This window comes from Magallana gigas, chromosome 10, assembly GCF_963853765.1.
Source record: "Magallana gigas chromosome 10, xbMagGiga1.1, whole genome shotgun sequence".
Classification (NCBI taxonomy): domain Eukaryota; kingdom Metazoa; phylum Mollusca; class Bivalvia; order Ostreida; family Ostreidae; genus Magallana; species Magallana gigas.
Genome location: NC_088862.1, coordinates 14191577 through 14204544, shown reverse-complemented (window position 1 = coordinate 14204544; position 12968 = coordinate 14191577). Strand labels below are relative to the sequence as shown.

At 32.5% G+C, this 12968-nt stretch overlaps 1 protein-coding gene across 16 annotated transcripts in view; it reads right to left on the bottom strand.

The window, feature by feature from the left end:
• LOC105345521 (titin-like) overlaps window positions 1–12968 on the bottom strand; it is an 85367-nt gene extending 72399 nt beyond the window's left edge. For 15 of the 16 annotated variants that reach the window (XM_066072964.1, XM_066072967.1, XM_066072971.1 and 12 more), the window contains exons 1-6: window positions 12812–12968; window positions 6513–6569; window positions 5746–5850; window positions 4877–5287; window positions 4021–4140; window positions 356–3358 (exon numbers count right to left, since the gene is read on the bottom strand). In XM_066072964.1, the coding sequence (XP_065929036.1) occupies window positions 356–3358; window positions 4021–4140; window positions 4877–5287; window positions 5746–5850; window positions 6513–6567 (3694 nt within the window). In that variant the 5' untranslated portion in view covers window positions 6568–6569; window positions 12812–12968. The remainder of the gene's footprint in view (window positions 1–355; window positions 3359–4020; window positions 4141–4876; window positions 5288–5745; window positions 5851–6512; window positions 6570–12811) is intronic. The other variant, XM_066072979.1, reaches the window with a different exon arrangement.

Sequence of the window (12968 nt, the reverse complement as noted above, 5' to 3'; positions counted from 1 at the left end):
ATGGACAAGCATAGATGGGTTCTACAAAACAATGAAATAGAGGAAAGGAACTTTAAGCAAATATTACAGAAGCATAGAAAGGGTATCTAGCATTTGCATTCAGGCAAAATGAAACAAATATTCCCAATGATATGCAAAATATCAAGTGTATAAAACGGTAAAACTTATGTCATGAATTCAGACCACCACGGCACAGGCATATTCATACAGAAGTTCATTCAAGGAATCGCTTACTGACAACCACAGGCGGGAAAAGAGAATAAAAAGCATGTTGGAGGTAAGCAAGGTATCACCCTTTAACGAAGCTCCCATGACCGAGATCTAGGTCTACAATAACAGTGGATAGAGTAATCACCAGTTTGACGAGATTCCGGTGACACACTAATCTGAGTTTGTCCACCATTTACAGTCGTTAATGTATTCGAAGATGGATCCATTACGGAACCTCCTGACGGAAATGCGGAACTTTCTTGTCTGCTTGTTGCTGAAGTCATTTGGTTCGTTGAAGGCACACCGCCCATAGGAGGAGGAGGGACTATGTTAGTTTGCAAGATGTTGCTTCCTTGATTTTCATTTGAAAATAGTTGTCTTCCAGAAGATGTCATACCCGCAGGAGGAGGAGGGGCTATATTAGATGACATTGAATTGATATTTTGATTATCATTTAGAGGCATTGACATACCCATCGAAGGCTGTGGTGTTACATTTGAAAAAGACTCAGGGCGTCTTATTGAGGAAGACCCATCCCCTGTCATAGGCATCATGTTCATACTCTCATGCGATCTGCCAATATTTGAACCTAAGATATTGTTAGATGTACTCGTTTGAGGAGTTCTTTGGGCTCTTGAAAAGTCAAAATTGTCAAACGAAGGTGGTGGAGGTGGAACACCAGCTTGTCTTTTAGAGCGCCCTGCCCTAAAAAACGGAGGAGGCTGCATTACATTATGAAGTTCATGAGGTGACAAATGAGAACCCCAAGGGGGTGACCCAAACATAGGAACATTTATTACTTGATGTGTCTCGATTGGATTTCCCTGGTGTATAAACCCTTGCGGAGGTCCATCAGGATTTCCTTGATGAATAAAGCCTTGCGGAGGTCCCGCGACGATATGTTGCTGATTTGGAATAAACCATTGCTGACTTGGTGGATTTTGAATCTCAGTTATATGATCAGAATTGATAACATTTTGGCCATCAAAATTATTTGGTCTCATATCTCTGTCAGATTGGGGGTTTATTTGACCTGGGGATATGAAATCTCCTCGATTTACCCTTTGCCCTTCGTTAAAATTTCTTGAGTCCCGTCGATTTCCTGTATCTGGACCATTGAACCCTCTTGATTCTCTCCAAAAATTATTTGGTGACTGAGGACTTCTAAACTGATCACTTGGATTTGCTTCTGATTGTTGGGGTCTCCAATCTCTGTTAGGCTCATTTGGATTTGATTCTGATTGTTGTCTCCAATTTCTATTAGGCTCGTTACGATTTGATTCCGATTGTCGTGATCTAAAATTTCTATTAGGCTCGTTAAGATTCGATTCCGATTGCTGTTGTCTCCAATTCCTATCAGGTTCGTTTGAAGGTGACCTTATTTCATTGTTTCCTGAATTAGCTATCCTTTGGAAACTTTGAAATAATGAATTTTGGGGTTCATTTCGCGGGCCTGAAAACAATGTTTGTTGTCCTATAGGAGGAACCTCGGGAATAGTATTAATTCTATTAAAAGGGTTATTTGGGGGATTGATGTTTCTGTTCATATCATTTGTAATGACTCTTTCAGTGGTTGTCTCGCCATTATTTCGCATCATTGCCGCTGGATCAAAAACACGAGGAGCAAACACTGTTTTAGTGCTAAAACTTGAGCTGAAAGCTGATCTGTTGGGGCCAATTAACTCTTGGTGTTGACTCTTATGAAAATGTGATGTACCACTGACATCCACACTCATGTGGTCTTTCTCTTCCTTGATATGAGCCACATCCGGTCGATGTGTTTCCTCCCGATTTCGTTTCTTTATTTCTAACATTTTTGGTTTTAAGATCTTTTGGTTTTCTGTTTCTTTTATGCTCAGTCTATTTCTCTCTGCTATTTCTTGTCTTGTTATATCCTTGACACCAGCTGTGCCGGGTGTCAGTGTTTTTAATTTTGATGCCTTGCTAACGTGGGCACCGTCTGCACTCACTATTTTCTGCTGTTGTTGCTCTTCATATTGAGAACCATCGCTGCTAACATGTTTTTGACGACTTATCTCTATTTTTTCTCCGTTTGGTCCGAGCAAATGTTGCACGGGCCCAACAGGTTGAGATTTTCTTTCAACAGTCAGCATTGGTCGACCTAAATTATCAAATTTGACTGTATCCTTAGAACCAATTGATTGCTTTTCGGGCCAATTACTTTGTGATGGAGACTCAAATGAAACCTTAGTCTGTCCATCTGGACCTATTCTCTCTACTTTAGTGAGAAGTTGGCCATCAGGTCCGTCAATCAAATTTCTGGAGACTTGATCTTGATTTCCGTTTGACTTTACATCCGTGACGGACGATTTGATTGGTTGACCATTTACTCCAACGACTGATCCTTTTTGACTCGTTATAGTTGGTCCACTACCAAATCGTGAACCTGTCTGCTGATTATTTGAATTAAATCTGGAAATTGAACTTGACGGAGAATCAACCGCATTTGGCTTCTGTGGTTCTTGAGAACTAAACACTGCATCAGTTAAAGATGGTGTGTTTTGCCCTGTGTTTGCTATACCCTGAGAGTTCGAAGCCGAATCTGTTCCAGATTGGAGCATTCGAAGACTTGGCATGAAGTTGTCTGAAATTGGAGGCGATGTAGGTGTTGTTGGTGGCACAAAACTGCCTGGCACTGTTTCCGAAGGATTTTCAGTATTTGCAATACTTTGTCCATGACCCAAATTATTATTTGGAACCATCTGTTCTCTCTTCATTGGAATATTTTCAATAGGATTTCCTTGTTCTTCATTTTGATGTCTAATAACAGGTTCATTCGAAAACACACGCTGTTCAAGATTTGACAACGAATCGCCTGGACTGTTGTCAGCCCAGCTGTTTGGAATATCTAGTATGTTTCCTGACTGGGGAATTGGTGCTTCCGTCGATGTAACTTGTATTTTCTGAACCTGCCTTAGTCGCTCTATCTTTGGTGTCGGATGGACAAGACTTACAACGGTGGGGTCTTTATTTGAAGGGGACATAACACCGCCGCCTAGAGGTGAACTCGGAGAAGGGTCAACGGAAAAATTGTCTAATTTATACTGAATATTTCCTTGTTCGTCGATTTGCTTATTGCCCGATAACAGTCGGTGTTCTAAAAGTCCTTGTGGATCTATTATGCCGTCTATTTATGAAAAGAATGTAGAAAGGCAAATATTGATTTATAGATATCTACTAACATTTCATTCCTATTAATTTGTCTAATTAATTATAGGTCTGATTTCTAAAGAAAAAAAAAGCTTTAATAGAAGCAATATGTATTGGAGAAAAAAATAAAAATAATAATAACTTTATAGGAATTTATCCTTTTAGATTATGTAATAGAAAATATAATGAATGTTTATAAAAAGTCTTGATATGGAAAAAAATGATTTAGTTATTCTTTGAATTGTTCTGAAATGAAATTAATTAGCTGTTTATAAAAAGTGAAATATATGTAATTGAAATTGATGGACATAAATATTTGAACATTTTCCTATGATTTCAAACTATTTATTTCAAACTAATTTTTTTAGTTGTATTTAATTCTGTTAAATTTGCTTTTTGAATGTATCTATTATTTAAGGACAATATAAGAGAACCATAAAACACTAAATATTTTGCAACAAACAATTTTACGACTCACATAAACATAAACCAAAAGAAAAACCGTTTAAATTTAAAACAGAAAGAACAAAACAAAACTTTAAGCAACATATTTTAGAATTGCTGTGTTATTTTTAAGGTACAAGGAATCACACTAATAACACTGTTATAACCGGAAAGAACAAATCAAAGATATCAAACCTGAAACGGGTTGATTCACTCCTCCAATAACCATCGGTGACCCTTGCTGCATCATACCAGCATTTCCTTGAATGTCCACACCGTTGAACTCGCTCATATGAGCATTAGTTTCTAACGGTGCTGTAAATGCAAATCAATATAATAAAATCTTATTAATAAAAATTAAAATGAACACTTTTTACTCTCAAAAAATGTGCTCATCCTACCATTGATTTTTCTACTATCTCATTTTCTGATCTATACTACTGTAGACTCATCAATATTTGTTGAATGCTAGTATCCATTTCGTGGAATTTGTTGCTGAGCTTTTCCTTGAAATTTAATGTTCATTGAAGTTAAAATTATAATAACAATCTGTATTGTTATGCTCATTTGCAAGAAATGGCGTACTCTGAAAACTGCGATTTCGCTAGATATACGAAAATTGGTGCCCCCAAATGTAAAGAAAACTACGGCAATATGTTAATTTTCCGTAAAATACTATGCTCTTGTGTAAATATTTTCCTTCCTTTTTTATTGACTACTATTATATGTTATTTACCGTCATGCACTTTTGTTGTTTATATTTTTAAATGTATGCACTGTCTGGGTTGTTGTTGTTTTTTTGTTTTTTTCTTTTGTTTTTGTCTGTTTGTTTGTTTGTTTTGGGGTTTTTTTGCTTTTTTTCTTATTTATAAAACATACAATTTGTTTATAATGAATGCTCTAAATAATACAGTTGATAAGTGTTATTTGTTATTTTTTTTGGATATATTTTGTTAATTGATGCTTTAAACTAGTAAACATTCTATACAGTTCATAACTATTATTCGTAGATTGTCATACCTTACGGTTCATTTCATATTCGTTGACTGACCTTTATATTGCAGTGGCAGTTTCCAACTCCCGGAGTTAAAAATGATCTGGCTTATTCCGGGAATCGGTTCCGATGGGGAATTCAGTACGACATTCTGTCCTCTCACGGAACCTGTTCCAAGACGTACCATTCCGGTATCCCAGTCCAACCAGAATTCCCGGAAGTTCTGACAGTCCATCATAGGTCCTCGGTGTGTATCCAACTGACCAGTTTCCCTGCTAGGGACACGATCCAGTGAGGAGAATGGAATGCCAGGGCCGCCTAACTCAAATCCGTAACCCCCTGTATCTGATCGCCTAAGTTCAAAATACACATTACCGCAGGCTTTCACGGCAAAGGGGAGATAATCGATATTCTCAAGGGACACCAATGGAGTGAACGGATCCATCCGAGATTCTTCAAATGTTTCGACTGAAAATTAAAAATCTCAACATTTTACCATTCTATATATACTACTAGCATACGTTTGGTGCTTAATATGATACTTTTTTTTACTTTCTGTGATTTTGTACATTGTACATGAAATTGTTTGACATTATGTATGACTTCGTGAGATTTTATATGTATTATGAAATTATTTTTCTTTGAAGCATACTATTTTTTAACTTTGAACTTCGTCTGACTTTGTTGCACAAGCAACTTTTAAAAAAAATTGAACCATATCTTTATGTGAACTTGTAACAGGTATTAAGTTGAATTAGTCACCTTTTCTTGCTGTATTTCAGAGCCTGTAACTCATATTTTAGTATTATTTTTCTAATGTGATATGTATTTTGAAATATATTTGATCCCTTTTACCGTGGCTCTGTGTGGAATTGTCCCATTATTGCTAGAAACTTATCTTAACGTGTTGCTGTTGCTGTACTTACACTCGCATCCCTCGCCTATATAATTTGGTTGACAGCGGCACTGGTTTGGAACCACCGATCTGTCACAGGTCCCGCGACCATTACAGTTATTGGGGCAGGATAATACTAAATAAAAGATACAAAATTTTTACTGCAGCAAATGGTCTTTAAAACACATTATGTTTCAAAGAAATACACATCTAATGTCTTTGTATTAACACTTGGAAAACCTTTTTTTTAACTATTTATTTAGGTGTTTGAATAAACCCTTTGACAACTGTTTCAAAACAACTTATGGTGCTTTTTTATCAAGGATGCACTTGACCAATACTTTTTTTAACAAACCGCTTAAATGTATAGTAGTATAAATGTTTTGGATGTTCTGACATTTTCATGAAAAAAAAAAGTTTTACGTAAAACTAATATGCAAAAAACATTTGAGCATCTTACGCATAACACATACATGTATTTTGAAAGTTCATGAATAAGTAATGATTATTTTACCCTTAAATGTTTTAAGTCATAGATTATAGATGATGTATGTAAGCATTTATTAAACGTGACAATTTAGAAATTGAGCATTCAAGCACATTATTATGTTAGATTGTAAGATGGCTATTCTGGGGAAGGAAATGACATGACATTATCGATTTGCATTTTGAACAGTTCGTTAACTTTGAAAAATATATGACAGGGGTTCAAAAATGGAGACCACAAATCAGCAGTTTGACGCATGGGTCATGACTCTCTGTGCAGTAAATTGATTCTTATTCTGTTTAAGGACGCACCTGTTGAAAAGAGAATACACGCTGCTAGAAGTTCAAGCAAACAGATTCCCGCCATATCTGTAAAATGATAAAACGTTGTTGTAAATGATATTAAATAAGAACAAAATATCTTCATCATATTCATATCGAGAATCAAGGTACTGAATCACAGTTAGGATTTCACTTTTAATTTAAACAAACATAGATTTACAATATTCATTGTATCTTAGAAAAAATTGTGAAAATTGAAGTGGGTAAAAACAAACATTTAATCAGATCTTTAATATGAATTACAATGTTTAAAATCCAAACGTAGAGTCAGTTTTATGACAAATGATGCGTACATGTTTAATAGCTATATGTATGTTCTCACTATGTCTCTTTATTGCATAAAACATTCTGTAGAGGTTGTGAATGGATTGGACGGTGAAGTTGTGATTTCAATGGGCAATTGGTAGGTTTTAAGCACTTGTTGGAGAAAAGTATGCCATGATATTTCATAATCAATGTATGTTGTTTTTAGCCTTTTTTTTTTTTTACTTTTTATAGCTTCTTGTATAAGATTATATCTTTATTATCAATAGTTTTCTCCAATAACAAATCTGTATGAGAAAATTTGATAGAAAAGGTAATTTTTCAATTTTAAAAAATTTCGCCCGTTATCAGTAACCTTACCCTTTAGAAATATTATTAAACAGAAAAATGGTTTCAAAAATCTTGATGACAAATCTTCAGGGTAAATATAAGGCAAATGAACTTTTAAACTATTATTTTCCAGTTAAGTTGAATTTATTTTTAGCCACAATCTATTGTAATATTTTAGCGAGATGAACTGAAACAACTTAAATTACCGCATATAATGAATAGATGTTAAAAGATGGTTGTGCTTTTGGAGAGAGGACAAGTGGAAGCCCTGAACTAAATATAACTCTACAAAGAGAACTCTTACAAAATGACAGATTGCACGTTTATAGGTAAAACTGATGAGATTGTCTTTTACCCTGCAAATAACCTTTACAAAGCAGTTGGTTGGCCCCATTCTGCATTCCGCTTTCTTAATTTAAACAAAACAAAACACAAAAAAACAACAAAAAACCACAATAAAGGTGCATGGGTCTTAGGTGTCACACCTCTCCATATACCGTGCTGCAATCAATATTGCAAGGTCTCTGACTCTTAAGGACAAACTTGAAGAGATTTTTGATTTTGAAAGCCGCACCTTTTGTCTCTCGTAGGGCCCCCTTTAAGCCGGTTTAAACGTGATTTGGGTCAAAGACCGTCAGAGTAATCGGTTGGTTTATTTTACATAACATAAAAAACCCTTCCCTGCCCATTTCTCTCGAATACGTACATGTAAAGATAGATGAACAGTACGTTTAGAGATGTTGATAACTTGATTGATGCTATTATATTGCGCAGGCTGTACTTTATTCCAAAACATATAAATGCCAACATAGATAGAAAGTACATTGGTTATATTTTTAAATGTAGACCAATTTTTAGTGTCAAATATATATAAGATAAATTGATAGAGAACGTTCTATATTGACTAGGGTATTGATATTATGGCTAAGCCACCTATAATTGTTAGAATAATCCGCCTAAAATCATTATTATTTGGCTTTGCCATTCATTGCTAAAATATTGATATACTTGTAGCCATCATAATGGTTCTTACGTTATTGATATTATTGAATGCAAAGTTCCTAATGTAATAATAGACTAATTGCAAATGTTACTTTGAATAGTATAATTGAAAATTAAACCAAACCACCAAACAACGTCAATGTAGATGCTTCCACTATAAAATAAACTTTATCAAATATTTAAGGAATTTTTTAGAACAGCGAGGAAAAATGAATTATTGATTACCTCTTATTTGTGGTACAACAACAAGCCGTTAAGATTGCAATTTTGGGCGCATACATAGTGCATAATTTGAAAATCAGATGAAATGAAAGATTTTCTTTGATATTTGACTTTTTGCTAAACATATACAAGAGGAAAATATTTAGCTATTTTAATTGTTAAAATTGCGTAAGCAAAGAAATGGCAAAAGCTTCGATGCACAGTTCATAGAAAGACTGAGAGACGCCTAAATAGTTCAACTACAAAACATTTGGAATTCCAATTAATACAACAAAAAGATTAGTGCATCTCTACATTTCATTGTAAATTAACATGCATGAATAATGCAATATAACAGAATATACGCTGTAATCTTCCTCTTCTACGTGAATTGATCTGAACGTTAAACATTAGAATACGTTGAACTTATTTCCTGTCCTTTATGATTTAATAATTGCATCTTTTAGCTTCTTTTACCCCGCGCTACGCCTAGAATTAGAGTATGTTCAAAGAGAACGAATTATCATGCTAGTCGATTTCCACTCAAAGTGCCTGGGGTCAAACCCTGTGTCTATAAATAATGTTTCATGATTTTAACAATCCCCCCATCTTAAATCTAAAATTAGTGTTTACTAAATCCATACATATTTGTATCTAGTAATACACTTTGTTGTTGTGTTTTTCAATTGGATTTCGTCATCCATGCAGTATATCAAATTCAGTTCCACAATGTCGAAGCAAAGTCATAAAACTATTAATTATATAGGAGAAGTTTTTAAAAAAAAATTTACCTAGTATGGTAACCCTTGCATAACCTGCTTCGTCGGCTGAACGGACTTACAAGCACCCTCTCTCCCCAGCATATTTACCAAAACTTAATTAAAATCATATTCCATCAATTGAGCCTTACTTTCATTACTTTAAGGGCTTTGATTTGAAAGAGTCAATAAAAAAATCAGATTTCTTACTGATCAAATATACCCCTAACAAGTGTAATGTACATCTACACTGTATCATAAATATTTTCATACAGTACATTCTAATTTTTCTTAATAAATTTGTAGTTTCAATGTCACCACTTCTAACTTATATTCGTTAAAACGAGGTATTCTTTAAGAGCTTTGATTTCAACCTAAATTTACGCATTACTTTAGTTTAATTTTAATGTATGGCTTAAATAAGATCTTCTGTGTAATTTACATTTGACCTAGTCTAAAAAATGAATTAAACATATGACACACCTTGATATTTGATTTGAGAAACAGTCTGTGAATTCCTTTTTATTATTTAACGACATTTTCAAGGCAATGTTGTATTTAAATAAATTTAAGAATTTGTAAACAAACGTTATTTTTCACCTTTTTTAAATGTACGTCATTTGATTGAAGGTTTATGTTTTAATTAATCTAATCATTTTGATTTTTTATAACTCTTAAAAGAAATAAAAATTGCGCAATATACTTCTTAAGATTATTATTCATATTAAAATTTCTGTGTTGAAAAAATTGAAATCTAATCTAATATTGTGTTATCAAGCTCGTCCTGAACGTCAATTTCAATTGTTTAGGTCTTCCTAGGATAAGCTTAAAATATTATGAGTAATCTAGATATCACACCTTTATGTTATCATGAAGTATCTAAGTTCTTAAGTTAAATCCAATACGTGATGTTTTCTAATCTCAAAAAGATCATCAAATAATCATCAGATCACTGAAATTAAGGCGTAACAAAAACACCTAAAACAAACCGTTTTGAGCAAAACTAATCATGACCACATTTCAATTAACCGATAAATACTACACACACCCCCCTTTTTAGCAAAAAGGTTAGACCTGAATGCATATTTTCAATTGTTTGGTCTGTCAAAAGTGGTATATAAAATCTACGTTGTCCTTGACTTGTATACATTTGTTAATTTTTTCAAACATGCGTTCAAAATGAATTTTTGATTGTCTTCTAAAAGTATGAATGTCAAAAATATCTATTTTCGTTTTTACGGCTTGAAAAAACCCGTGATTAACTGTTTTTGATGTATGCACATTGAACATTAATATACGATGACGTTAATCTTATTTCATTGTGAGATTACTTTAAAAATCAAATTGAACTGAATGCACTGTCAACTTATTGAAATACAATTTGATTTAAGCAAAAAAGACCAATTTGTTTTAAAAATTCAAATAAATTTCCTCACGATGTAGTTTATTTCAACATATAATAGCACCAAACAATGCATATCTGATGATGAATGAAATTCAAGGTGTTAATATATATATATATATATATATATATATATATATATATATATATATATATATATATATATATATATATATATATAACCTCTCTATAATATTTCACTTATATCTTTATGTTTTTCCAAAGACGTGTTTCTTTTTTTCACACTTGCAATAAAGACGTGTGCACTGATCGATTTAGTAATTATTACACAAATTGCTTTGAATTCGTTTTGACCCTTGTTGATTTTTTTTCTCCTTCTTCTAAAAATTGATTTCAGATGTTTAAATTGCTTAAATTGAAAACATCAGTGTGTTCAGGATGTAAATGCATGAGTAAAAAATTTTGAAACTGAGTTGAATTTTTATGATTCAATTTAATGTTAGTAGTTCATTTGTCAAACATTGCAAAATATTGTTTCAATTTTGTTTTAATTTTTTATGTTCTGAGATTTTGGACCGTATATATTTTTTTTAAATTATGTAAGTTGTACATAATTCTGAACGTTTGTAAGTTATCAAAATAAGTGAAACGTTTTTCTTCAGCTTTGTGGTGTAACCACGTACGAGAAAAAGAAAAAAAACATCTTTGTAAGCATTATGTAATCAGGCGCATTTTTCTTTAAATTCTAAGGCCTTCACGGGGTCTGTGGGAACACTTGAATAAATTAATCACTCCTAACAAATGGAAATTAAAATAATACTTAATATAAAACAATTCCTACTTTCAACTCTACACAGATCGTGAGCATAAGGGAACACTGCTTATTAAAATTGAGAACAGCTTGGCGGGCCAACAACCGCAGAATGACACATAAATGTCAGGGAATCATTAATGAAGTTAAAAAATATATATATGTGAAGGGAGGTGTCTTAATTTCTACATAACTGATCTGAATTAATGTTTTTGAACCCTTTTCTTTCAAAAAATATTTAGAGAGAGATATACTTTTTTCTATTTTTTATGAAATCGAGTGTACTTTAATGATAAAATTGGAGAGTCATAAACTGAAAAAAGCACATCACCATAAACCACTTTTGTAAATCACCCTTTAATTTAATTCAATTTGATTAAAAATATAAAGATCAAAAATATATGTAATATATCTGCTACCCCTACATCTTGAACCAAAAAGAATTACACATTTTAAAAAAAAACAATGATTATCTATTACCTATGATTTGTAAAAGTGAAAATCATTATCCATATCTTATGAATTATACATGCATGTGTCGTATAACTAATGAAATGTGATTAACAAATTGAACCTTGTCGCTATAATTACACAGAATATTGTGTAGGTTGAATAGAGTCTCTTAATAACCTACGCCTGTTTTCCACCAAGTTTTGATTCATCTCAAAAAGGCCAATTATATCATTTTTTAATTTATACATTTCAATAATAATTTTATTTGAATTAAAAATAATTTCAAATAAATTCCGGAAGAAACAGCAGAACTTTCTTCAAAATGTTAAGGAAGCAACAAAGAAAGTCTAAAGGGCAGAATTTTGCTTCAGAAGGAAGCGTTTAGGATAATGAATCTACTTCGTGGTATTTAAGAGCAAAATGCGAAATACAAAGGTATGAAAAATTTATTCCGGCAATCAATCACCGATTTCAATCAACGTAATAAAAAATTCTCCCTGTAACAGTGGCTAAATTCTTGATCGATCATCTTTACGCTGCGAAGTCAAGAAGAGAAAGCCAATCGTTGTATATATTCTGAATACAATTATCAAATCTATTCCCCCTCATTATACAAAATTTATTACATTATCTCTCTCCCTCACACACATCTATTTTTAGACAACAGAAAATCAAAGACATATTTTGACTTTATGAATTGTGGTTTTTTTTATCAAGTTTTACGTATATCGAATAACTAACATCGGTTTATCTACTTTTTTTTATTTATGAGTTCAATTTTAATGAATAATAATTGAAACATTAAATTGTAAATGGTTAAATAAAATATAAAGTAATACATTAGGTAACATGTTAAAAACCTTGAGAAAAAGTAATTAATCACTTTTTTGTTGCAATGCAGTTGCGGTAAATGCATATTAAAATAAAATGACCATTCAGGTAAAAAAAAAAATGTGTATTTGAATATGGAATATAAATATTTATGCCACACCTATATTTTTCATTTCAAATTGTTTTAAAGTCTAAACGTTAACCTTCAATTTTTGAAAAAGAAAATTCCTAACAATTGAAATAAATTTCTACTTACCTGTCGCTTATGTATTATCCTCTCATTTCCTCTTTCTTGTTTAAACAATCGAGGGGAAGGAAGGAGAATTTAGTGTCTTTACGATGATCAATCAACACGATGAATTGACGTATGGTGTTGAAACAAAACTTGTTATCCAAAACTGTGTATTCCTGTC